This window comes from Cavia porcellus, unplaced genomic scaffold (genome assembly GCF_034190915.1).
Source record: "Cavia porcellus strain 051 isolate PalLab524CR breed Dunkin Hartley unplaced genomic scaffold, mCavPor4.1 scaffold_7, whole genome shotgun sequence".
Lineage (NCBI taxonomy): Eukaryota > Metazoa > Chordata > Mammalia > Rodentia > Caviidae > Cavia > Cavia porcellus.
Genome location: NW_026947490.1, coordinates 22,448,775 through 22,476,768, shown reverse-complemented (window position 1 = coordinate 22,476,768; position 27,994 = coordinate 22,448,775). Strand labels below are relative to the sequence as shown.

Below are 27,994 nucleotides of genomic sequence, written 5' to 3'. Positions count from 1 at the left end.
TATATTGGAAGGGGAAAAGAAAAAAAGCTTTTGCAGATATGATTGTCTACAAAGAAAATCCCAAAGAACTCACACAATACCCACTTAAAGTATTCAGTTCAGCAAGACTGCAAGTTTTCAATAAAAGTTAAGAATATTTCCTCATAGTAGCAATAAATAAGTGGAAATTGAAGTTTAAAAAATAGTATCATTTAATTTAGCACCAAAAGCATGGAATTCTTATGTACAAACCCAAAATATTTGCAGAAACTACAAGTTTCTGATGGAAGGAACCAATGGAGTCCTAAACAAAGTATACCACATGGATCATTTGAACATTTGATACTGCTACATTAGCTGTCCTCATACACTGCCCCCCAAATTCTAAGAGTTTATTTTAAAAATCAAAAGTTGATTCTAAAAGTTACTCAAAAGCAAACAAAGCCAAATTAATTCTGAAAAAGAATGGATCTGGAAGACACAGTTAAATTTGAGACATTAAAGCTATAAGAATCATGGTTGTACAGTATGTGACAGAATAATAGGCACAAAGACAATGGAACCAGAGGTCAGGGAAAAAAAACCCTACACATGGGGATTTTTCAGGATAATGTGACAGCAGTTCAGTGCTGCAAAGTATTTAAGAAGCCAGAGCCCTGAGCTGCCATACAGGAAGTGCCGTCACTGTTCAGAGCCCACCCGGAGAGGTTCTAAGAGCACGGAAGGACAGAGATGTCCCAGGCCTAGCCACCAGGTGACTGCAGCTGAGACCTGAACAAGCTGGCTGAGCCTCTGCCCCAGTTTCCATGAGAGAAGAGACTGTTGTCTTGAGAGAAGGAGAGAGAGAACACTTAATTGTAAGAAAGGAATTTTGACCTTGTACCCTATAAAAATTAATTGAAATGTGTTATAGTCCTAGATGCAAACTTGAAACCTTAAAATTTTTGGATAAGAGTTTGTGTATCTCGAACTAGAAAGCATAATCCATTGAAGATAAAAACTGAACATCAAAAAATAGATTGTGAAAAGTAGTTACTGAAATGAAGATAAGCCATATATTGGGATAAAATATTTGCAAATAGGATGGCAATAGATGTATATGGAGAGCATTAACAAAACAGAAAGAAAAAAACTACTGAAAAAGTAAGAAAAAAACCCCATCCAGTTAAAAAAGGGCCAAGATTCTAATAAAAATAAATAGGTATATATTAACAGCAAAGTGTAAGTTAAAATCAAAATGAGATACTCTTGTGAAATGCAAAAATAAAAACTAAACCATAAGATGCCAATTGCTGATGAGGAGAAACAACTGGAACTTTCACACACCGATAGTGGGAATGCAAAGTGAATGGCCATTTTAGATGTTGTCATCTTTTTGGTAAAATTAAACACATCCTAGCATAACATCTAGTCATAATCCTAGATATTTAGGATGACAAAGGAAATCTTAGGTTGAATGATAAAACTGTACACAAATGTTTATAACTGTTTTCTTCATAATCACCAAATCTAAAAATTCAAAGTCTTTAGTCAATAAATACATGAATGTGGTACATCCATACAACAGAATAGTACTCAGCAATGAAAAGGGGTGGTGGAGCTCAGGGATGAAGCTTATAGGCAGAGCACTTGCCAAGCATGTACAAGGCCCTGGCTTCAATCTCCAGCACTGTGAAACTGTTGAAAAGGGAATGGCTGACATATAAAGCACAAGTGAATCTCAGGAGCACTAAAACTAAGAAATGAGACTCAACAGGCTACGTATCATAAGATTCCATTCATGATATCCTGCAAAAGGCAAACTATAACCGAAAACATTTCAGTGGTTGCTAAGGGCTGGCAATGAGAACTGCTCACCACACTAACGGAATTTCAGGGCAGGGGATGCTGGAATTGTGAGATACCTTCATTGGGTGGTGGTTACCTGAGCATAGGCATTTGCCAAGACTCACTAATATACTAAAACCAGCCTACTATAAATATAAATTATGTTCCTTAATTTAAAAAAATTTAAAAGATGTTAGCCTATTTTCATATGTATCTTTTATCTACTTTTCATCTGAAACGTGTTAAATGTGTCAAACTGTGTCAAATGTTCTATCAAGATCATAAGAAAAAAAAAAGATCCTAAGAATCCACACCTGAAAATGAAAACAGAGCTAACTAATTTATAGCACTGAAATCAATCCCTGAACATGGGATTGACTGGAAATGGGAATAACTGTTTCTGTTTAATAGAAACTTTGGATTCACTGGTCATAGTGATTTGATTACATTTCATAGTGATTTGTTAAAATTCAGGAAGCCACAAAGTTGAGATTTATGGACGTTATTTCATGCAAACCTTTTCTCGATAAAATAGCATATGAATGTGCTGGTCATAACCCACTGAACTGATCTGGATTCATTAATAGACTTCAGCTTCCAATTTGATAAACATTAGTCCACAGGATTTGCACAATTTGGAACATCCCACTCGTCTAACTTAAATGGCCTGTAAGCCTTATGCAATACTCTGAGGACAACTTTACAGAAACTGAACAAACGTTTCAAATACAATTGGTCTCATTTCTACTCATATAAGAACTAGAGAATGCATACAATGTGTTAGGCACTGAAAGGCAGAGTGCATTTGGCAGTCAGCAGAAGTCCCTAGCCTCTTGGAACTTGTCTTCTAATGCAATAGATTTTGGCACTTCCATCTTACATCTTGTAGTTAATTCCAGGTCAGACTCACTCTTCCTGAGCACCCTGTCCAGGTGTATCGGCATGTTCTAAATGAAATGCACTTGGATACACTTTCACATGGCTTCTCTATTGTATGGCCTCCCAACCACAGCAATGTCAAGCTAATTCCAATGCTGACCTTCTGTGAAACAAGTTTTTTGTCTCCTATGACAGCTCTGATCACTGGAGTATTTCAGCACCCATTTGAAATATTAAAACACAGTATTTTATAGTTTATTTCCTGTATAAGTGCTCTGATGAAGAGAAGTGCTTGTTACCCTCATCATCGGCATGGACTCGCTGATGAATTATAAGACTTGAACTCCAACTGAAGCCCTTCCCACATTCTTCACATTTGTATGGTTTTTCTCCAGTGTGAACTCGCTGATGGGCCTGAAGGTATGAGCTCCAACTAAAGACCTTTGCACATTCCTCACATTTGTACGGTTTCTCCCCAGTGTGGACCCTCTGGTGGGCCTGAAGATAGGATCTCTGTCGGAAACGCTTTCCACACACATCACATCTATATGGTTTTTCTCCTGTGTGAACCCCTCGATGAGCGAGAAAATTTGAGGCCCGACAGAAGCCCTTTCCACATTCCTCACACTGATACGGTTTCTCTCCTGTGTGGCACCTCTGATGGGCCTGAAGCTGTGACCCCACACTGAAGCCCTTCCCACACTCTACACACTGGTACGGTTTCTCTCCTGTGTGGACTCTCTGATGTACTTGAAGACTTGAGAACTGACTGAAGGCCTTACCACACTTCTCACATTTATAGGGTTTCTCTCCTGTGTGAATTCTGAAGTGAACATTAAGATCTGAACTCCGACTGAAGCCCTTCCCACATGTACCACATTTGTACGGTTTTTCTCCAGTGTGACCTCTCTGATGGGCTAGAAGATTTGAGGCCTGGCTGAAGCCTTTACCGCACTCCTCACATCTATAGGGTTTTTCTCCTGTATGGACTCTAAAATGAATGTTAAAATCTGAGCTCCGGCTGAAGCCCTTACCACAGGCATCACACTGGTATGGTTTCTCCCCCGTGTGGCCTCTCTGATGGTCCAGGAGATTAGAGGCCCGACAGAAGCCCTTCCCACACTCCTCACACTTGTATGGCTTCTCCCCAGTGTGGCTTATCTGATGGGCTTGAAGGTGTGAGCCTACACTGAAGCCTTTCCCACACTCCTCACATTTGTAGGGTTTCTCTCCCGTATGGATTCTGCAATGAATGTTGAGATGTGAGCTGTAACTAAAGCCTTTGCCACAGGCGCCACATTTGTATGGTTTCTCCCCAGTGTGGATTCGCTGATGGGCCTGAAGTCGTGAACGCCAGCTGAAGCCCTTTCCGCACTCTTCACATTTATAAGGCTTCTTTCTAGTGTGGATCCCCTGATGAACTTGAAGATATGAGCTCTGACTGAAGCTTAGCCCACACTCCTCACATCTATGGTGTTTCTCTCCTGGGTGGGCCATCAGAGGAGCCTGGCAATGAGAGCTTTTCCTGGTCTTCTTTCCATACTCCTCATATTTGTATGGGTTCCCTCCTGTCAGGAGTCTCTGCTGGGGGCAGAACTGTGACCTCTGACTGAAACCCATGGATGAGAAGTCAGGTTTGTGTGATTTCTCTCTACTATGCACTCTCTGATGGGCTTGAAGACTTGAAAACCGACGGAAGGTGCTATCACAATTTTCACACCTGTAGGGCTTTTCTCCTGCGTGGGCTCTCTGGTTAACCTGACGATGAGAGTCCCCAGTAGAACATTTCTCATACGCCTCCCCTTTGTAAAGCTTTTTACCACCATGGACTCTGAGGTGAACCTGAAGGTGTGAATTCTGACTGAAGTGTTTACTGAAACCTTCATGTTCGTAGGGTACGTCATCTAGCTTTTTCAACTGAGAGCCAGTTTCTTGAGTATTCGCCACAGGCTCCTGACACCTGGATAACTCCCTGGTAACTTGCTGCCAGATCTGTGAGCAGAAAGGCTCTTCATGGGGCAGGTACCTTGAGCCTACTTCTTGAAGAGTCTCCATCTCATTTAATTTCTTGTCTGCTAAAAGAACAAAGAGAATTCAGAGATAGAGCATGTGAATGCTTTATTCAGACATGTCAGTTATATACTTAGAAACCCAGACTAAGGTTTTAGAAGACTGTTTTTCCTCTTTCATCATACCAAGGGGTGGTTTCTGCCAGGTCTCACCACACATTAACGAGACTAATAATTCAGAGTTTAAGTTTCATAAGTGAGCTGCAGGTTAGAAATTTGAAGAAAAGTACTTCCTATGAAATTTTTACCAAGAAGCTGCACCTCACTAAAACCCTTGTTCCTTTTGCTGCAGCAGGTGTTTGAAAAGCATCTTCCACATTATTCTGCCTATGCATGGACTCCGGAACAACGTGACCCTGCTGAAACATCCAGTAAGATCCCTACAGACAGATGATCAGACATCGTTGGACAATGCTGGGAATCTCTACCCTGCATTATTTCTTCGGAAGCTGACTGCAACGTTAGGAGCTCTGAGGCAATGGACAGGTGATTTTTGGAAGAAAATGCCTCGGGCCCTAAGTGGCTAAAGTTCAGAGTGCAAGCAGAATGCCCACCTCCTTCCAGGATACACCCCCACAAGAGCAGCCGGTGAACAGGCTTCCAGTAATGACACAGTTCTAAAGCCTGAGGGCAAACAGTCTCTAAGGGAGAAAAACGAAACCCTGGAAGTTAATCTATAATAACAGATTGAGAACTCTGAGGAAGAAGTAAAGCAACAGGACAGATTTCCAAATGCAACACTAGAGAGAAAAAGCTAATGTTCTCCTCAGAGTTCTATTCCTCCATTCCCTGTATGGCTTGCTACGTATTTGTTTGGGGCTCCAAAGAAAACTGCCCCAGTCAGGCCTCTTTTCCCACCCATTACGTACCCTGGGCAGTGTCTGCTCACCTGACTCTTGTTTCGTTCCACGAAGCTCACGTAGCCCTCTGGCCTACTACATGCCCTTCAACCTGTTCTGTGCCTCCTTCCACATGATTGCAATGCCCATCAAGACAAGCCCTTGTACTGTTCACGCTTCATTGCCAACCCCCAGAGCACTGCCTGATAGTGTTCAATAAATGTGTACTCAATAAACAAATGAATTCTAGTTTGACTAAGTTACAAAAATACAAATTTCTGTCGGGTGTGGTGGCATATACCTGAAATCCCAGTACTTTAGAGGCTGAGGCAGGAGGATTGCTACAAGTTTAGAGTCAGCCTGGACTACAAAATGAGTTCAAGGCCAAACTGACCGTATAGTGAAACCCTGTCTCAAAAGGGGGGGTGGCCAGAGAGTTAGCTCAGTGACACAAGTGCTTTCCTGGCAAGTGCGAGGTCATGCATTGGATCCCCAGTACAAAAAGAAAGGGGGCGGGGAATAAAGCAAAGAAACACTTTTTTCAAGTGGGTTATCCAGAATAGGAAAGAGATTTAAAACATCGTGGCTGAGAAGTTGAAAGATACCACAAAACTAAAGGGCTGAGCAAACTGAATGTTGCTGATAAGAAAATCAGGCTGCTCACCAAATCATGGCAGAATCATTAAAAGAAAAAATCACAAGGCAGGAAGTGGCTATGGGGCCTCCATGGATACTGACTGCTTCTGAAATTTTTGTACTCCCTCCATAAATATGAAAAACACTTCATTGGTAAGGGAAGAGTCAATATTTAGAGCCCCAGGAGAAACAAGGATAATGCTTGTCTGAAAGCAGGTTATATAAAATTGATGAAAGTAAACTGTTCTATATGGTGATGTCAGTGCTTTTCAAATTGAAGGCTGTGGTTCAATGATGTTGTTTGTTTATTTATTTTTAATGACTTTAAATTTAGTAGCCAATGGCAAGTACATTTTTTGTTTTGTTTTGTTTTTTTCTTTTGGTACCGTGAATTGAACTCATGACCTCAAACTTGCTAAGCAGGTGCTTCTGCTGCTGAGCTAAACCCCCAGCCCTAGCAATGATATACATTTGCAAAAATAACATAAGCTAGGCATGATGGCACATGCCTGTAAACCCAGCACTTGGGAGGCTGAGGCAGGAGGATCACTGCAAGTTCGCTACAAAGTGAGCTCAAGGCTAGCCTGAACTGCACAGCAAGACCCTGTCTCAAAAAGATCAAACAAATCAACCAAAAACCCAGATAAGTTAAGTTCATGACTACATAGCTTGTCATTTCCATACATATTTTCCAAGCAGCACCTCCAAATGTGATCTTTTCATCTTCCTAAAGTTATGTCAATTTTGAGAAGGCTCATGTCCTTGTTCCAGTCAGTTTGTTTCCCAGTGAAATGATGTTAGTCAGGCCTTTAATAAATGAAAAGAAAGCTGTCCAATCTCCACTCTAAAAAAATAGTTTCTCTCTAAGTGAATGTGAGAGACGGAGAAAATGACACTCGACTTAGTTATAACCCCAAGGCTAAGCTCTCCCGAGATGTGCGTGCCATGGCCTAAAAGTGTAGCTCTCCACAACTCTTAGGTGAAACACAAACCCTCAGGGCGATGGTGACATTAGGGGGAAATAAGTAATGAGGGCACAGCTCTCAGGAATAAACAAGAGCCTACAAGAGAAGCCTGAGAGGCACCACTTGCCCTTACACAAGTGAGGACAGCAAGAAGGTGCTTCCTTCAGCCAGACAGGCTCGCACCCAGACATCAGATCTGCTGGAGACCTGAACGGGATTCACCAGCTTCCAAAACCGAGAAGGCGTATCTGCTGTGATAAGCCACCCAGCCTAGGGCATTTTGTCATAGTAGTCTAACAGGCTAACATGGTGAGCTAATACACAATAATGCATACATACACATATCCAGCAGCAACCGGTAAACTGAAATTAGGCATTTATCAGGGAAAAAAGGGTTCTAGACCACACTTTTTTTTTTTTTTGTCTTTTTGAGTCAGGGTCTCGCCATGTTGTGTTCAGGCTAGCCTTGGGCTCACTTTGTAGCCCAGGCTGGTTTCAAACTTGCAACGATTCTCCTGCTTCAGCCTTCCGAGTACTGGAATTACAGGAGCATGCCACCATGCCTGGCATCGTCACATATTTTTATTTACCAACCTTTAAGTACCTCTGCAACCGCTGGGAAAAAGTCCATGTAACACGCTTAACTCATTCATTTATTCACTCAACAACTATTTACAGCACAACTGCCCTCAGCCAATTCTGTCCTGTACACTGAAAATAGACAATGAATAAAGCAGTTAAATTTCTCTTCTTGCTGGGATATGGCTCAGTGGCACAAGTGCCTGCCTGGCAAGTGTGAGGTTATCAGTTCAATCCCCGGTACCAAACTTCTCTTCTCCTGAGGTCTCATTCGAGTGCAAATGTAATGACAGAAACATATAAACAAGCAGGTACAGTGGCACACATCTGTAATCTAAGCTACTCAGGAGACTGAGGCAAGACAAGGGGGAGTCACAGTGGCGTGTACTGAGCAATGAGGGAAGAGACAGGAGCAGAGACACATGGGACACCCTCACCCAGTTTAAGTACATGGACTTTAAACCACGTGAGAAGGCACTGGAGGTTAGGATAGGGCAGTGACATGATTCAGCTTTCAGAGAGGTTGATCCAAGTGGAGAACAGATGGCGGCCACAGCCACCCAGGGGCAAGGCTGTTCTAGACCAGTGCAAAGCTGGGGCCTGGCGATGAGCAGGACAGACTCGGTCGCTCACCAGGCTCTCACCTGAGGCATCGTCACTCTGGACTGTCATCTCCCTCATCCAGAGCTTTCCCTGCCTCTCTAACTGGGGTGAAATGTCTGCTGTGATGAATCGATGCTCTGTGAAAAGCAAGGACGTGGATTTAAGATAAATACACCCGAGGCCAGATTACTAAAGATTGTACGTATTCTCACCGTATCATCTTTAGGACATCAAAACTAGTGTTTTCCAAACCTTTAGTAGTGACTGAATCAAGGAAATGTATCTTATGCATAACCCCCAAATACGCACACATTAGTACAAATTACTGGAAAAAGTATCTGTTTTTATCACATTTTCTCCACTGTCTCACACTGTTGTTGCCAAAAGGACTGTAGTTTTTGTCCAGGGCTCGGACATTTTCTATTCCATTTCATTTCATTAAACAATTGTAAAATTCACTAAATGTGCAACACGTACCCTTAATTAGAAATGACAGTAATTTAGGAAAAGACAGAAATACATAGCAATCATGCTATCGACTTATATGACAAAACACGTTAGGCAGGGGAGAAAGACAAGAAAAATTCCAACCATGTATCTCATGGTGATCTGAAACTAGAAACCACCACTCGAGAGCTGCAAGGACCTGAGCATCTAGGAATGCAGGGACACCGCAGGGCGTGGAGGATCAGTCAGAGCACCGTCCTCACCCACGGCGAGCAGGTTCCTGAAGTTCTCCAGCATCACTTCCCGGTACAGCTCCCTCTGGGCAGAGTCCAGCAGCCCCAGCTCCTCCTCGCTGAAGACCACGGCCACGTCCCTGAAGGTCACCGCCTCCTATGACACAAAATGCACTCCGCTTGATCTCACAGCAAAGCCCACTAGAAGAAGGGTGGCACTAAGGACAGTGGAGAGGGTGTGCAGGAAGTAGGTCCAGATGCTGAGAGACCAGAGTCAGTTTTACTGTGATGCATGTTAAAAGATCTTTTCAGCTGGGCATGATGGCACATGCCCGTAATCCCACCGTTTGCTTTGGGAACAGAGACAGCACATACTGTCACTCTCGTTTTGCTACTGTTTTTGTATAGCTTTGTGTACAGCAGTGTGTCTCAACTTTAGCACTAGTGATCCTAAATGAGCCCCAGGAGCCGCTCAGAAGGAGCCTCCTAAGAGTGAAACAGGACCCGTGGCATCTTCCAGCCACCAGAACAAGGGGCACCCACAGAAGAGCAGGCCTACCTCTCGCTCCTCTCTCTATCCAAACAAAAATCCTAGGAGTTTTGTTTTTAAAAATTAGTTGGTTTTCTGGTCTTCTTTGAGAACTTAGGCACCTTTCTCAAATCCTACAATCCTTTTTCTTTGTAGTGTGAATGAAACCAAATATTGCCGCTTAAGGTTGATCTGAGGACTAAAGGCAGGCAAACAAAACAGAACAGAACCAAAAAAGAAAAACGACCTGGCAAGTACATTATTACTTTGATAAAATATACTGGTGAAAAATATATATCAGTATGAACACATCCAAAGTATGACTCAGCCATAGGTGAGACAATCCTAGTTTCTGATCAGGCACAGTGGTACACAGCTCTAATCCCTGCTACCCGGGAGGCTGAGGCAGAGGATGCAAGTTCAAAGCCAGCCTGAAGAACTGAACAGCTCTTGCCTAAAAATTATACAATAAAAAGGGATGGGGGTTAGTTCAGTGGCACAGCACTTGCCTGGCTTGCACAAGGTTCTGAGTTCCAGTCTTGGTCCTGAAAATAAAAATCTGGCTTTCTTATGTGAAAATACCTAATAACATCTTCTCTGATCAGACCATGATGCTACATGCTATATTTCTATATTCCACATACAAACTATCCAAAGCACCACATACGGTATCAAGAATATAATTTAGTATCCCTAAAGCAGTAGGAAGAAGTAATAGCAAACTTGCTCTTTGGGGAAAATCTTGTATGCGGGAAGACTTTACCACAGTGATCCTCAACACAGTAAAAATGCAAACTACCTAAATGCCCGTGAGTAAAGAAAAGTTACCTTCACACACTCACACACATACACCCAGACACACATGCACGCAAGCACACACACACCCCATACAGAGTACCTCAGCCTACGGGGATACGACGCAGTCATCAAAGCTGTAGGGCACAGAGCATTGCTTAGAAGAAGCATAATTTGAAAATTTTACCTATGCTATGACTACAAATATACTATGATGAATGCACATGAGGAAAAGAATACAGGAAAATAACCACTGTTTTACAGGAGAAATAATAGATGGTGGGAGTTTTCAGTCACTACTATTGACTTCTATTCTATGCTTACTCATCAAATTATAAAATAAGATAAAATTACAAAAATTAAACTACATGGAAAAAAAGGTGGCACACATGGACAGCAGAGATTCTCGAATGCCTACGGTTCCCTTTGATCTTTCCTCAGATTAAAGAAACAAGGTGTGTGCAATCCCTGAGGAAGGAGATGACGTTTAAAACCTACAAAAGTGAGCCCAACTCACCTTGAACTTGGTCATTGTGTCCTCTTCCTCCTGGGGAAGTGGCTGGGTCTTAGGAAGGCACGATGGGGGAGAAGGAAAACAGCCGTCAGCACCTGGCCAAGAGCGTCACTAACCCACTCGGCTGCTTTGCGTGAAGGAGCAACCCCGCCCGTGGGCTGCCGTGATGAGCAGACTCGTGGGTCCAGATTCCACCCACTCCTTCAGCACAGGGCCCCTGGGAACGCGCGACTCCCCCATGCAGCGTGGCCCTAACACAGTGCTCCCTAAGAGCCTCACAGTATCATTCGAACTCTAAAAGGACAGAAACGGAAGGTCCAGCAGGTAAGGAGAGTAAACTCTGGCCCAGACACTTACATTCCTGGCATTTCTGTTTACCAGCTGTGAAATCCTACCTGCATTATCATCTCTGTATATCAATTCTTTCATCCATAAAATAGATATTTAACAATTAGAGAATTAATCTCAGGATTAAGAATTCAGTGAGAAGGAAAAAAGCTTAACAAGCACTCTCTGTAGCCTTCTCCTTACACTATGAAAAAGAGGTAATACTCAGTAACAAAGAACTGAAGTCTCCATAAGGGATTTTTGTCCAGGGAAACTTTACCTTTCATGTCTGAAAATCGTTATTCTTAGTTTTTCATACTTAATTTAATGCCTGTCTAGTAATAATTAAGGTCACATATGAGGTATGATCAAAATATACAGAGAGGCCAGGCTTATAATCCTTGTACTTAGAGGCTGAGGCAGGAGGATCATTGTGTATTTTAGGCAGTGATTTCAAGGCCTAATGAAACTGCATAGTCATGTCTCAAAAAAAAAAGTAAATGTCTATATTTTAAAACTTTATTATAGGGGTCGTGGTTTAGCTCAGCAGCACAAGCTCCTGCCTGCCAAGCAAAAGGTTGTGAATTTGATCCCCAGTACAAAAAAACGAAAACCAAAAAACTTGATTACTGTAAAAAAAATCATACTGCCATTAATTCCGCTTAAACTATTTTTCCTCCCTTTTTTTTTTTTTTTTTTTTTTTTTGTCTTTTTCGTTTTTATCGGTACCAGGGATCGAACTCATGACCGCCTGCTTGCAAGGCAGGCGCTTATGCCACTGAGCTAAATCCCCAGCCCCTCTCCTCCCTTTAAATACATTTACCCACTGTTCTTAACACTTTCTGAAACAGTTCTTTGAAGTTTTCCTTAGTGAGTGTCTTTAGAGGTGTGATTAAAAATACAGGGAATGCGGCTGCTGAAGGGCAGAAAGAAAGCGCGTAAAAACCGGTGTGTCCCTCAGTCAGAGTCACAGGTCTGGCACCAGGCCTTCTGGTTCGAATGATCACAGGAGGGAAACGCTCTAAACCAGTTCAGGACGTGAAGCAGCCTAGCGCAACTCACGATGCTTATGAAAGGGATTTCTGGGACAGCTTTGGAAGTGAAGAGAAGGAGGAGGTAAGCAAGTCTGAAGCAAGGGTAAGTATGGGGTGATGTTACTGACACTGCCTTTGCTGTAATAAATTAAAAAAATTTAACAGTCACTGTGATTTTTAATCATTAGATGAGTGGGACTTTTAGGGAGTAAAATACACATCAAATTTACCATTTTAAACCAGTAAGTGTACAGTTCATTGTTATACAGCTATACCCGATGTTCAGCTCAGAATTTTTGTATCGGTCCAAATTGAAACTTTGCAGTAAACTCCCCATCCTCTTCCCGCCCCGGCTAACTATGCTGTCTCAATGAACTTGACTACATTGTTGATTGAGCTTTCAAAGATGTAAGACCTTGCAAAAAGTTTTCAACATGGGAGAGAGAAAATTTCATAAAAACCTACGTCTCTATCCTGTATATCTAACCATGTATTTGATAATCACTATACCGTGCGAGTAACAAGCTACAGTAGTCGTTGCAAGAATAAAAAGTCAACATTAAGTACCTGCTCGGAGTCCTGTAAGGCACTTGGCATACACTGTTCATGAACTCACACATACCTGTTACACCACTGCTGCGCCAGTCCTGTGACCTTGGTCCAACCACCTAAACCTCTGTGCCTATCCTCAGTTACGAAAAGAAAAGAAAAAGAAAAGAGAAGAGAAAAAAAGAAAAGTCAAGTCAGTCGAGGGATTATTCTGGAAGCAAATGAATGAATTTATGTGGTAGCCTTGGCAAAGTACCTGACATTTTTGGAGGTTCTCAGCTACTGAAGACAACTGCTGCACCCACAGAGCAGGTGAGGTTGAGGGGCAGGAGTAACCCCCGAATCTGATTCTCATGCCAGCACCAACACTCTCAGACTTGTCTCTCTATTCTTTTTCCTTTCCTCTTCTCTTTTCTTCTCTCTTTTTTTCTTCGAGACAGGATCTGGCTGTGTAGTCAGGCTGGCCTGGAACTCATGGCAAACCTCCTGCCTCAGCCTCCCAAGTGCTCAGATTACAGGTTTGCGCCATTGTGTCCAGCATTCTGCTGTTTCTATGGACAAAAATAAGCAGATGGGAGCTTCAGGTGGCACAGAAAGAGAGCTAGGATAAAAGACAGACATGCAAATGAAGGCAGAACTCTGAAGATGCAGGGACTGCTTGAGGGAGAAGAGAACTGAGTTATGAACAAGACAGACCCTAAAGCCACTCTCAGGTGTTAGGACAGTGGCATCTCCAACCTGATGGCACTTCTGCCTCTACGTCTCATCTGTGACTAGGGGATGATGATGATAATGCCAAACTCACAGGAAGGTCGCAGTGACTAAATACACATACAGCATTCGCCACAGTGTCCAGCAGCTTAAACATTCAATTAGATCACCCAGATATCCACGTGGCTGCTGTTTCTGGGTGCTAGGGATGGAATGTGAAAGCCCTAATGTGATGTGCTTGGCCTCCAGAAGGTAAGTGAACCCTGAGTTAGAGCCCTTACAATGGGATTAGTGCCCTTATAAACAGAGATGGTGGATACCCATCCCCACTGCCCCAGGATGAGGACAAGGAAGACAGGGAGCGAGGGGAAGGGGAGCTCTTTGTGTCTCTTATATTGAATCTAGTCTACTGGGATTAGGGTGTTGCCAATTCAATCAGTAGACTGATCCAGCAATCACTCACCCTTAATCCCAGAACCCTTAATTCTGGAATTGAGCCAGGAACCAATTACAAACTCTTGATTCAGCTCCTCCAAAACGTCCCATCTAAAAGTGCATAGGACTTTAGGGGGGCATCTAGATACAAACCACAACACAAGGCACTGGGTTTGCCAGTACCTTATCTTGGACTTCCAATCTCCAGAATGGTAATAAATAAATGCATGCTGTTTAAGCCACCTGGTCTATGGTATTTATGTTATTTCATCCTAGACTTATTTGGTCATTCAGGGCAGCTAAGCAGCACACAGCCTGATGAGCAGGGCACAGCCTGAATTCTAGATGCTGCTGAAACCCTCAGCTCAGGGCCACTACATGTGAACAACCCACCCAAGCTACACAGTGGCCCTAATGTAAATTCTCCTCGTAGATCTGTCCCTGACTCCAGGCAGGATGGAAACTGAAGACAAAGTAAATTGGGCTTGGTGGTGGTGCACACCTGTAATACCAGCTGCATGGGAGGCCGAGGCAAGAGGACTGCAACTTGAAGGCAATCCCGGGGAATTTAGGAGACTGTCTCAAAACAAAATAAAACAAGGGCTGGGAATGTAGCTCAGCACTTTCCTGGCTCAATGCCTCGTATTATGAGGCAGTGGGGGGAGCGGAGATTACTATTAGTTAGTTACAAGTAGTAAGTCCTCTTATTTCAGACAGAAGAACCTTACTATGGAAGCTTGATGCTATTCTGGACCCTTAATGGCCCCTAAAGATCCACTGCACTTGATCCCCAGTGCAATAATACTGGGAGATGGTGGTGGAAGCTTTCAGAGGTGAGGCCTACGGGGAACTTTTAGGTCATAGTAAGCGTAGCCTCAAAGAGGACTGTGGGAGCCTGGCCCTTTCCTTCTTCCTCTTTTTTTTTTTTTTTTTTTTTGCTTCGTGGTCATGAGGTGCGTGGTTTTGCTCTGCTATGTGTGTGTAGCCTCCCCACAAACTCTAATCAAGGAGGCCAATGTATTATGGACCGGACCCTCTAAAACTGTGAGCTACCTCATCATTTTCAGAAGTTGGTTCTATTACAGTCACAGAACGCTAACACACTTAGCGTTCTGTATGGCTTTCTTTCTAGTCTTAGAAGAAATCTCCCTTGAGAATGTGTGACTTGTTTTGTTCTCATTCTACATTTACCTAGAAATCTCCAGTAAAAGTGTTTGGCAGAGAGATCCATCCTTCCATCTTCTCTGAGGTAAAAGGGTTAACTAATTGGTCAACCATCTGTCACAGTGGAACTTAAAAATTCTCAAGCCCTGGGGGCTGGGGATTTAGCTCAGCGGCATAAGTGCCTGCCTTGCAAGCAGGCAGTCATGAGTTCGATCCCTGGTACCGGTAAAAATGAAAAAGACAAAAAAAAAAAAAAAAAAAATTCTCAAGCCCTATCCACAACAGTTAGCTCAGTACCTGTGGAGGAGGGATGCTGACATGCAAACTTTTATACATCCCCTATACCCCTGCCACCATTGCATTGTCCAGACAGGACAGTGTACCAGGCAACGAATCTGGGCAATCCAACACCTGTACCAGTAGGCAACGGTTCCCAAACTCTGCCATGGTCTGAGCCTGAGAAACCAAACACTGCCTTAACATTTTTGAGTCTCCAGGGCCAGAGGCCTAACCATGAGTTCCCCTGTCTTCTCTAGATATGTCTCCTCCCCAGTGTTAATTTAATCTTTTTATTCTGTTGTTTCTAACCTCTCCATAGGTGCTGAACCACAAGATCAGACTTAGAATTAAATTCCTTCCATCTTTCTGCAAGCAGTTTTCACAGAGGACTTACTATATTTCTGGACTAGTCTAAGCACATTATACACCATGTCTCTTTTGATGACAGAAACCTTAGGAGGTATGTGTTGATATCATTCCTACTTGATAGGTAAGGAAACTGAGGCACAGAGAGGGTGATTACCTTCCCCAAGGCCATCCAGGTACTGTACTCAACCGACATTTCCAACCGGGGTGCTGAGGTCTGATCCGAGCTCTCCTTCTTTTAGAATGTACCCCCAAGTCATTTATTCAGTTAAGTCATCTATGCCTATTTCTTCCTCTCTCAAATGAGAACGTGGGGCCGGGGATTTAGCTCCGCAGCAAGCATCTGCCTGGCATGCACAAGGTCGTGAGTTCAATCCCTGCCACCAAAATTAGTAAGTAAAATAGGAACATGAATAAAACTGTAATGAGAAATAAATGAGTTAACTGCAAACAATGAATTCTCCAAGTCATAAGGAACACCCAACAAATGTCAGCTGGTCACCATTTCCCTGATCTCCATGTGATAGACAAAATAGCAAACATTAACGTTGTCTCGAAAGGTCTTTGTTTTAGATCACAACAATACTGTCTACAATCCTCCATCACTTTGAATAGTCTGAAAAAGCTGATGAGTTCTATAGCCCACCAAAGATAAGTGAGATAAAAGACAAGGGACATGGTCTTGCAGTTTTGTTATCTAAGCTCCTCACGTTCTGCTGCTTGCTGGACAGCTACACGAATCACAGCTACTCACTGAGTGACTCCTCTCTGCCAACCTGTTGGTGGCTCTCTGAGACTATGATGAAGTCTGGGAAACACAGAAAAGAAATGAATAAAAGGATGAAAGAGGCTGGGAATTTAACTCAGTGGCTTAAGTGCCTGCCACTCACGAACCCATGAGTTTGATCCCCGGTACCAAAATAAATAAAAAGTATGAAAAAGACAAGAAAAAAGAGAAAGAAGAAAGTGAAAGAAAAGAGAGATAGAGACACCAAATTTGTACGTCTGTGGCTACCATAAGTCTAGAGCAACAAAAATTAATCATCATCTTTTTCCTAACCCCATCTTATTCTAGGTTTCTCATATAAATGCAGTCTATTCTTCTAGTTGCCAAGACTGAAAACCTTAAGAGTTGCTATTGGGCTGGGGATTTAGCTCAGCGGCATAAGCAGGCAGGCAGTTAAGTCTTGCCTTGCAAGCAGGCAGTCGTGAGTTCGATCCCTGGTACCAATGAAAACGAAAAAGACAAAAAAAAAAAAAAAAAAAAAAAGAGTTGCTATTAACTCTTCACATGTGTTACAGGATGTGTTACCCACTGAACTCATGTGTTACAGCTCTAACCTTCAGTGTCTCTGACCAGAGACAGCGCCCTTACAGAGGTAAGTAAATTAACACACCAAGCGACAGCCCAGGAGTCCTTACACAGAAAGGAGAGAGGCTTCACTAACATACTGACCTTGAACTTCTAGCCTCTAGACCTACAAAAAAAAAAAAAAAAAAAACCCAAAAACAAAAAACAAATTTCTGTTGTCTCAAACCATCCAATGTGTAGTATTTGTTAGGGCAGCCCTACCAAATGAATATAATCTTTCGTGTCTTAGTCTTCATACATAATTTATTATTTTTTTTTTAGAACTCCTTTACAATGAACTATACTCTTGCCTTTCTTAATTTTATTTTGAGATAGGATCTCACTAAGGCACTAAATTGCCCAGATATGGGTCAAATTTGGTTGAGATCCTCCTGCTACAGCCCCCCAAAATGCTGGGACTACAGGCATGAACTAACACACCTCGCTTATGTAAATGTTTAAGTCACCCTGACTCAATATCTACATTTGCTTTAAAATAGTCAGTGGAAAAAAGATAGGAGGCTTAAAGCAGCAATAATGGCAAGTAATGAACTTGCAGCTGTTACATAGGAGTTCATTATATATATATTGAGTATGTTCAGAAATTTCCACAGTAAAAAAGTAAAAACTGGGGCTGGGGATTTAGCTCAGTGGCATAAGCGCAGGCGCATGGTCATGAGTTCAATCCCTGGTACTGATTTAAAAAAAAAAAGTAAAAACTCACTATGCTAACAGAAATGCAGTTACTGTAATTTTTGCTGATACGGTACTATATGCCACTGTACTGTAGTTTTATGTTCTGTCATACATTACAGTACTGCATGTAAAAGTTATGCAAATAAAAGCATAGTCATCAAGCTAGAGTTTCTTTCGACCATTTCTTTGCCCTGAATATTATACACATATTATATACAATTCATCATTTAGCAACCTAGTTGCAGAAAGGCAATTTAGCTTTTAGATGAGAAGTGTCTGTAATCTGTATCTGAATGTTATAGATAATTCTGAATATTTTTCTTTGCATATTTCTATACGTTCAGAATTCTCTATAGAGAGCTTCACTTTTATGATCAGAACTATACATACTGCTTAAAATAGTTAAATGAAAATAACAATTTTACAGATAAGTTGAAATTCACTAATTGTACTTTCAAAATCCTCTACACACAATACAAAAATTTTAAAAATCCTTAACAATAAAATTCCAACCCCATTCCCAACTTAATGCCAAATAACTCCTCTGAAGCTAGTCCTTCATGATTGGATACTTACATAGGTTTTCCTATTTTACTTCCTCACTTTAACTTTGGGGTTCCAAACTATGTGAGTAGCAATATCAAAACATAGAAAGAACCAAGCTCTAGACAGGATGTCCACCATTCGTACTAGAATGGGACGTATAACTCACTGTGTTTCCATTTCCTTTTCTGTAAAATAACCACACTTAGCAATACTCCTCGCAAGGCAACTTTGTGGAGGTAAAATATGCTATTTTTCATGAAGTCCTTCGAATGCTACTTAGCACACAATGTGCAACGATGACAACCGTTACTCATCCCACATGTCTTCCCAAATGTTCAACAATACCCTAAAACCTGTATAAAATACCTTCTCCCACTGGGAACAAAAAAGGAAGATGAATGCTAAGTTCTACCACAAAGGTGTCTGAGGGCCCAGAGTTCACTCCCCTTCCTCTCTGCAGACTTCTGAAGGAGGAGCAGGGAAAGGAAAAAAGGCTGGGGGCACCACGAGCGTTTCCGTGTGTGTGTGTGTGTGTGTGTGTGTGTGTGTGTGTGTGTGTGTATGTGTTTGTCTTTTGAGACAGGGTCTCTATGCAGTTCAGGCTGGCCTTGAGCTCACTTTGTAGCCCAGGCTGGTCTTGAACTCACACAGAAGTGCTTGTCTGTGGTCCTGCAAAATCCAGAGAATATCCCAACAGTCCACCTGTGAGTGATGCGTTCTTTCTTCAAAAAAATTTTTTCGTAAGTTATACACGAACTGAAGCGATCCTACCTTCTGCTTTCTGAGAATCCTTTATCATGGATGGTAGTTGGGGATACAGGAGGCGTTAATGCATGTTGTTTTGTATCTGGCCAGAACATCACTTTTTGGCCACTTTTAAAAAGGGGGATGGAAACTGAAGATTTTCTTGAAAAGGTTCATAAATTTAGAGTATTTCAGCAAATGTTAAGCCTGTTAAAAGATAACAAAAAAGAAGAGCGGTGAAGTGGTAGTAAAAGAATATCCTCCTTTGCTTTCAGAATCAAAAAGAGCCCACGGTATTTCGAGAACTTCCACAGAAAGGAACATTCTTCCTGTTTCTATAATATACAGTAACACACTAACAGCCAGCACCGTGCTACACGCCTGCCCTGTTCTAAACATTTTATTTGTACTCCAACCCTGAATCTGAAAGCAAACGTGTAAGGTGCGCGGAAACGAAGGCACAAATGGGGGAGACGGAGGTGAAGGAAGGCGAGCTGGGCAACGGGGAGCTGAGGAAACCCACACACGCAGCCGGACCCAGGCGCTTCCGACCCGGGAATCTGCCACAGACCTCAAAGCAGGGGCTCCGGAGAGCGGGTGTCTGGCGCCGCCATGCCGCCCTCCGCCGCTGGCCGCCGGCTTCTAAAACAATGACCAAGGTGCGCGTCTCGCTGACCTGACGAGCAGGCCATAAAAGAAAAGAGGTGGAGAGATATCCCAGTCACTCACCTCCCTAAGAGACACGCAGGCCGCTAGAATGTCCCGGCTACGCGGCGCTCTGGAACTACAATTCCCAGGATGCTGCGCGGCATCGCAGCGCTAATCCCGCCTCCAGGGCGGAAGTACTTGCGCAGATCAGCCTAAAGCACGTATCCCATAATCCTCCAGCAGAGTTAGTTTTCTATTCATTCTCTCAAGTAGCAGGGCTGTCTTTGAACATACAGCCCAGGGTTATACTGTATGGTTTCTTCTTTTCTCAGTGGACCAGTGATCATAGTCACGCTTTGCTGGGGCAAAAGTGCGACAGTGATAGAAAACTTTTGTCCTAGAATCCTGTGCAAGCCTGAGATTCCCACCATCCTGCGATTTTCCTTTTGAATTTGAGTCTCAGTCTTTGAAAGCTCCACCTGGGTTCTTATTTTCTTATTGTTCTCTCGTACAAGTGTTAGAAATATGAAAAACAGAAAAATTATAAAGGAATGCTATCTATAAGCTAATAATAAAATAAGGGGTGATTTAAGCCACCTGCACAAATTTTATTATATTGGCCTAAAGTCACTTGTAACCAAGAAATAAAAAAAGAGATGCAGCTGTTATCCATCACCCAAGGGTTGTTTCACTCAATTCCACCGGAAATTACAAAATTGGTACGTTCTCTGACCGGGTCCAAGAAACTTCCTGAGAGATGAGGTGAGACCCCTTTTTGGCTTGCTCCCCACCCAAGTTCATCGACTTTCCTTATAGAAAAAGAATTTTAGGACACATCAGTGAGAGGTGTAGGCAGTTATTAGAGCTATAAAGTAAAGGAAATAAGAAAGGGATTTAGTATGAGCTACAAGAGTCACTTTCTGAAGGACAGAATCAAGCAGACACACCACAAATGATTCAGAATTTAAATTTTCAGATCATTGTTGTGACCAAAATTCAACTGATATTTGAACATATTGAGCCTGTATTTTCTCTCCTTGCTAAATTCATTTCATAACTTTAGTGACTGTTTAATAGATTCTGTTAGATTTTCTATATAGACAATTATCATAATAAAGATCATCCTACTTATTTTATAATCTGAATCTTTTTTTATTTATTTTTCTTGCCTGACTGCACTGAGTAAATTCCCTACCATAATGTTGAATGGAAACAGTGTAACTAGGCCCTCTTGTTGAGCACCTCCAGGGCCAGGAAAGAGAACCAGCGCTCCCGAGATCCAGCCATGGTGGGACTTAGGCAGCTTATTCTTTCACCCTCTTGGTAAGCAACCCTGGCTTGGGCCAGGAGGAGAACCAGCGGCTCTCATGAGCCTATTACCCCACCTCCACTACCACCACCAGCAGCTTGTTATAGAAGTCTCAGCATCTCATGGGAGCATGACCATATGCAATATACCAAATATGAGGAATTCTCTTCTATCTTCTGTTTGAAGGCAAAGGTTGTTTTCACTTGTTTTGTTATGTTTCTTTTGCTCTATTCATTACTCTCAATTGGTTTCATAATGTTCTGTTTCTGGTTTGATTTTGCTATGCCTAATTGACTGGACAACTATTGTGAAGATAAGGAGATACACCATAGTACCTATTACTACCATCCCAGTATTGTACTGTGAAGTTCTGTACCATTTTCACTGCATTGTCTCGATTGGCTTTGTTCTGTCTTGTTCTGGTGTATTTTCACTACTTTCAAAATAAAATTGAAAAAAAAGAAACAGTGTAGGTAGACATGTTTGGGATCAGGGAACATGAAATAATATTTTACTATGCTGCGGACTGGGTCCCCTGGTCTCAAGGCTGTTGCAACCTTGCTTTAGGAACAGAGACATACAGAACACTGTCTGCCTCCTGATTATGTAAAGAAAGTGTCTAACAGCGCCACTCCTAAGGCAAGGTACCATGTGAGGACAATCTAAAGAATGCAGGCATATTGCTATTGAGGAGTCTTATTCTCCATTTCTCTGTGACACATTTACTACAGTCGCTGTTCCATGAAAAGCACACTGATCCTTACCCTGTGCTTCTCCCTTGCTAATGAGTCAAGTGGATCTACCACAGAGATTGGTGTGCCTGTCCACTAGAGTCAGGTTCCTCCTGGTCCCCTTCTGCTTTGAATATCGTCTTCTGTCTTTATTCTCTGTTGTTACTCCTATAGGTGGCCAAGCATCTGATCAGCCCCCAGCATAGGAATCCTTGCTTTATCCCTGATTTTAGGAGGAGGAAAGCACTAGTAAAAATGATGTTGGCTATCAGTTATATTTGTAGATGTCATTCATTGAATTGAGGCTATTTTTTCCCTCTTTCACTGAAAGTTTTGATCAGGAATAAATGTTGGATTTTATTTTATTTATTTATTTTTGGTACCAGGGATCAACTTCATGACCTCATGCTTACCAGACAGGTGCTTACTCCACTGAGCTCGATCCCAGCCCCAGGATTTTGGATTTTAACAAATGCCATTTCTACACCTATTAATATGATCCTATGGTATTTCATTTGTAGTTGGTTACTGTAATAAATTACAGCACACCAATTTCCAAATGTTACACCAACCTTGGAGTGACATAAAGCTTCCATTTTTTTGAGTCTTTGTGCTAAAGTTCTGTGTAGAATATTTGCATCAGTATTTGCGAAGGCGGCCGGAGATGTGGCTCAGTGGTAGAGCTCTTGCCTGGCATGCACAAGGCCATGGGTTTGATCTCCAACATCACATACACACAAAAATTTTGTGAAGGATCCTGGTTTGTAATTTCCTTATAGTCACTTTGTCTGGTTTTGACATGATGATAATTCTCAAGAGATCCACTTGGCTTTGCCCCATCCCTGCACCCTGTACAGGCTCACGATGGTCTCCTTGTGGTGAGCTAGGGCATCATGGGTCTCACTTCACTCTCTGTGGGTTTATGGTTAACTGGGAGGGGATTTTCAGGAAAGAGTTTATGTAAAGTTTAACTGCAAACTGAAATGGAAGGCTAAAAGGCAAAATGGCATCACATCAGCTCTATCACTTACTCCTTTTGGCTGACAGATTCTACAATATATTTGAGAAGGTAAGTTTTATCAATTCTTTTTATATGTTCTTTGAAGACAAAAGATTTAAGAACTTTCATAAATAACCTGTGATTTAGGCACATAGAAAGTAATGTGGTTATATATAGTATTTGATTTAACTGGAAATGTGATTGCTAATTCGTATACATTTGTATTTTCCTATACTGATCAGGACATTTTTGTGCTATGAGAGAATCCTTTAAAATTGTGTGTATATCACGCTGAAGACATGCTAATTTATTTAGTCACCTAACCATGTTATGATCTTGTAACTTCAAGCGACTTTTTATATACTGCTTCTTTCTTAGAGTTCAACATCCCATCTTTAAAAATTGTACTTTTGTGTACAATCCATGATTATGTCCTTGCAGGTGCCATGGATATATAGTACTATTGACATATACTTCTCTCGGGAGTGGAAATATAGGAACTCACATCAGAGGAATTTGTACAGCAATGTGATGTTAGAGAATTATACTAATTTGGTGTTCTTGGATATCTGTGTGAAATGCTGTAGAATCTGCTTTGTGACTATCTGCTTCTCTGCTGTGTCTTGCTAGTGCAAATAAACCAGAAACATTTCTACCCTATGTTCTCAATTAATTTGAAATTTATTGGGTGGAGATGGGCACCTCCATTCAGCACCTGAATCTCGGTTCTTCAGGAGCCTTTCTGATTCTCTCTCTTTTGCCATATAATTGATTTGTTTTCTAAATGACTGCAGCTTTGAATTCTTGGACCTTCTCTACATAATCAGTCAACAAAAGCATAGTTCATATTGTGTGTATGCTCAGAATGTCCATAAATGCTCTATGTAAGTGGCAGGTGCACCTATACAAATAACATAATTTGGGGTCTTATTTTTCTCTTTACTACAAAAGAGCTATATGGCTTTATATGGTAGAAAGAATCACAACCATTATCATGATGAATGTTATTTTTGTAATTATAGCAGTGGTGCTTTATTTTTGTAGTAGTCTGGTACAATCTAGCCAGAAGTAGAAGCAGTTGTTTAGTTTTTGAAAAACATTTGACCATCTTTCCTCTCCTTTAAAATCCTATTACATTAGATCTTTTGAGAATAATCTCACAGTTACATCATGTGTTTCTCTTCTTTTCTCTTCTGTTTTTCTATTCACTGGAATCTTGACTATTTTTTTTAATTTTATTTAAGGAGAAAAAGAAAAAAAAACAGAAAAAGGGTACAAGTAATACAAAATTTAAAAAATAAACAGTAAGAAATCACTAGTTAATAGATTACATATTCTCATCTTAGAAATAGTTGTTCAAGTTACAAAATTGAAGCATATAAAGTGGACTTTCAAACAGTGAGACCGCAAACAGTTTTGTTCAATGATCCAAAAAACACTCAGTATTATGGTTATCTATCTTATACACTTAAATATATATGCAGTTATAACCTTTAGAGCAACTTCTTTTCTTTTCTTTTGTACAATGACAATTACACATTTTGGGTTTTATTACTCCCACAGTTCTTATTACTTTTTTTTTGAAAAGAGTAAAACCAATTGCAACATATCAGAACAGAGTCAGTCAAATCAAAAGGATGGACATAATAGATAATGTAAAAACAAAATACAAGGTGATCAACAATGGTTACCATACTGCCTCTTGCTATCTTAAGAAGAATTGCCTATATCATCAGTTATAATAAAATTGAACAAAACAGTAAAGAATAAAACCAAAACATTGGAGACATTACAGGACTTTAAAAGAAGATAATAGTCAACCAGCATGGGCGTCATAATGAATCTTATTGTCTTCAGAGTTGTTGCCTATACTTTTGAACTTGGCACTATCAAGCTAAGCAGAATAGGGGAAAATCAGTCAAAACAAGATTGTGAGGGCAATACAGGGTTTCAAATCAAGTTAATAGGAAATCAAAGTAGGTTACTATAATGTATCCTGCTATTTTTAATTTATTTTTCCCTTAATTAAAAAGATAAAAATAAAAAAGTAAATAATTTAAAAAAAGGAGACTGAGATAAAAGAGGGCATAACAACAAAACAGCGCAGGTCAAAACATAATCATTTAAGCAAAATAGTGTTTCACCACAAGATATCCCAATATAAAAGTAGTTATCATAGTGTCTCTTTCCTTGAAATCTTTGAGAATAACTTCATGTACTCTAGCATCAACATATCAAGACAATGTAAAACCATTCAAGAGAATGGCAGGATTAGAGGGTATTAAGAATCAACTAACAAAAAATGAAAATGGTTTCTGTATAATCTCCTTGTCTATAAAAGTTTTTGTTTATATTATCACATATAATAAAACCCAATAAGATACAACCTGTTAAGACCAATGGAGACAGAAGAACAAAAGCTTGATGGGACTTCAAAACAAGATGATATTAAATCAGCACTAGCTATTAAGATGTGTTGTTTTCTCCAAAATAGCTGCTCCTATCATCCAACCTTCTCTGCCTCATTTCTGTTGAGCTCTTTTTCTGTCATTAGTTGTCAGTTTGTCTTCTTCATTTTGCTTTTTGCTCCATTCATTGTGGCCTCTCTGCCACTGTTTCTGGAATCTTGGTATTTTTCTTTTTTTTGAATGTCCTGCAGTATTCTCTGTAGAGTTGGATTGGTGGTTGCAAATTCCCCTAGTTCCTCTTTATCCTGGAAGCACTTGTTTTTCCATCAATTTCTAGGGACAATTGTGCAGGATATATCAATCTTGGCTGGAGGTTATTATCTTTCAAAGCTTGAATTATTTCCCCCCACGCTCTTCGTGATTTGATGGTTTGTGCCGAGAAGTCTGCTGTAATTCTGATGGGTGCTCCCTTGTAAGTGATCTGTTTCTTGTCTCTGACGGCTTTTAATATTCTGTTCTTATATTGGATTTCTGGAATTTTGATTATTATTATATGCCTGGGTGTAGCTCTGTTTGGGTTGTAGGTGGCTGGGGTCCTGTATGCCTCATACATCTGAGTATCTTTATTTTTGCTAAATTAGGGAAATTCTCCTGGATTATTTCTGTGAATAACTTTTGTAGTTCATTTGTTTGTGTCCCTACTTCTTCCTTTACATTCTTAATTCTTAAGTTATAGATCCTCTTATCATCTTCTAGCCTTTGTATTATTGCTGTTTTTTTCCTTTTTATTTTTAAGAAGTTTTTCATTTCATGCTCCCACATTGCAAATCTGCTCTCCAGTTCAGATAATCTATCCTTAGTTTCTTTCAAGCTGTTATGCCAGCTTTTGATAGAGTTTTTAGTTTCTTGGTAATCTCTTTGAACCTGCTTCACGTATTCTATTTTTTTCTCTGTTTTCTCTATCAAACAATTCTCCCCTTTTTTTCCTGTTCTTCCATTCCACCATCTGTTTTTTCTTGGGTGGTGCTTATTATTTCTCTAACTACTCTACTTATATCTTGCTTTAGGTTGTTAATAACTTCATTTTTGAACTCGTCTATGAAGCTCTGAAGATGTCGCTTTATGTCTATTGGTGCCGTGTCTGATATTGTATGTTTCTCAGGATTGGGGACTGAGGACCCTTTCTTGTTGCTCCCTCTTCCCATATTTTTTGTTCCCTCCATACAAGCGTATATAGGAGGCCCAATTTCTTTCTTTGTCTGTTACAGTTTGTTTGAATTGCGCCAGCTAGGTGTTCCCGCCCACTGCAGTGTACTAAGGAGACACTGACCTGGGCAGCCTCTGCTGGGCCCGCCCCTCCAGGTCAACCTACTGAAGGCTTCACTGCTAGGGTGTAGTCAGTGGTGTCACACAGGCCAGGCACTCCCCACCAATCCTGCTTGAGAGGGAAATATGCGACTAAGGACACTGCAGCATCTGGCTGGTCTGCCCGGTCCCAGTATGTCCTTTGCTGAAGCCTCCTACTCTATGGAAGGGTCCCCGATCTGCTCACTCACCACAGGTCAATGCAGGGCTCCTGGCCAGTCCGGCTCTCAACTCCATTGGCTGCTTCTCACTCTCAGAGCTTTCGCACATCTCTCTCCCTGCTTTGCTGATTGGGATGCAGCAGCGGCTGTAGGAAATTCAAATTGTAGCTTCCAGTGGCGCGGGCTCCAGCTTCTGCGCTGAGACCTTATCTGTTCCTGTTACAGCACCAGGATTGCGTTTCCAGTTGGTTTCTGGGTTGGCAGGGTGTATCTCCCCTTGCTTAAGTCTTCTTGCCCTGCACCATTCCTGGATTCTAAGTGGGGTATCGCAGAGAGCCTCCGTAGCTGCTGCTATCTATCTGCCATGTTCTCCTGGAAGAGTCTTGACTATTTTTTTGATCTCTATTCCAGATCATTTAACCTCATCTTCTATTGTGCTGATCTCCTATTAAATAGTATTTTTCACATCAGATTCTGTCTTGTATCCTTTATAAATTTGATTCTTTTATAATTTCCAATTTTCTGTTAAACTTCTTCATTCTTTTTCTTCATGTTATTACTACCTTTAATCATTATTCTTGAACATTTTAAGGCATAGTTTTCAAGTTCTCATATACCTTTATTTTTTTGTATCGTATGTGTGATGGCTTCTCGCTCATCATACAAGCAATCCCTCTTCAAATTACTACTAGTTGTGATCGTGTGCAGCACATTGTTTACAAAAGAACTGAGGAGGTTCTAGGTGATGGTATCTGTCACCACAAAGCATTTATAGATTTCTCTTTTAGTCTGACAGCATGGAAAATTAGTCACTGTAATGCAATTGGGGATTAAACCAGGCCAGTGTTGCTTATCAGCGTTTTCTTTTTAGTACTGGAGATTGAACTCACGACCTTGTGCTTACCAGCCAAGTACTTGAGCCCCTGAGCTAAATCCCCAACCCCTGGTTTTTAGTTTTGGATTCAGCTACATCCTTGTTATTCCTTTCCTTTCCCTCTAGCTGCATTTGGAATCAATTAGTTTGTTCACAGGAAAACTGGCTGAGACCCTCAGGAGCACTTCAGCACCCCTCTAGTGGCTGTAATTTCTTATCTGTTTTTAGTTCGAGCTGCTTTTCCTCGTGACCTTTTATTTCCAGGAGAAATACTGAAATTTAAAATTAATGCTAGCCATTCATCTGATAAGTTGAGGGAAGAAGAACAGTTATAATTATACTTACATAAAGTAGAAAAAAAGCAAATAAGGAAAGCACAGAAAAAGATTAAATAAAAACATA

At 41.2% G+C, this 27,994-nt stretch overlaps 1 protein-coding gene across 10 annotated transcripts; it reads right to left on the bottom strand.

The window, feature by feature from the left end:
* Nucleotides 1–167: 167 nt before the first annotated feature.
* On the bottom strand, nucleotides 168–19,902 carry Znf45 (zinc finger protein 45). Of its 10 annotated transcripts, none has more exons than XM_063252220.1 (10): nucleotides 19,826–19,844; nucleotides 19,668–19,738; nucleotides 19,124–19,303; nucleotides 15,917–16,136; nucleotides 13,061–13,355; nucleotides 12,878–12,942; nucleotides 10,898–10,945; nucleotides 9,087–9,213; nucleotides 8,418–8,513; nucleotides 168–4,760 (listed from the first exon to the last, which is right to left on the bottom strand). In XM_063252220.1, exons 7-10 carry the CDS (start codon nucleotides 10,910–10,912, stop codon nucleotides 2,941–2,943), a joined length of 2,058 nt encoding a protein of 685 aa, XP_063108290.1. In that variant the 5' UTR covers nucleotides 10,913–10,945; nucleotides 12,878–12,942; nucleotides 13,061–13,355; nucleotides 15,917–16,136; nucleotides 19,124–19,303; nucleotides 19,668–19,738; nucleotides 19,826–19,844; the 3' UTR covers nucleotides 168–2,940. The 10 variants fall into 10 exon arrangements, with proteins under 10 accessions (XP_063108290.1, XP_063108286.1, XP_063108292.1 ...); XM_063252216.1 differs by having other exon boundaries at nucleotides 12,878–12,937; XM_063252222.1 differs by having other exon boundaries at nucleotides 168–4,757; nucleotides 12,878–12,937.
* Nucleotides 19,903–27,994: the final 8,092 nt, after the last annotated feature.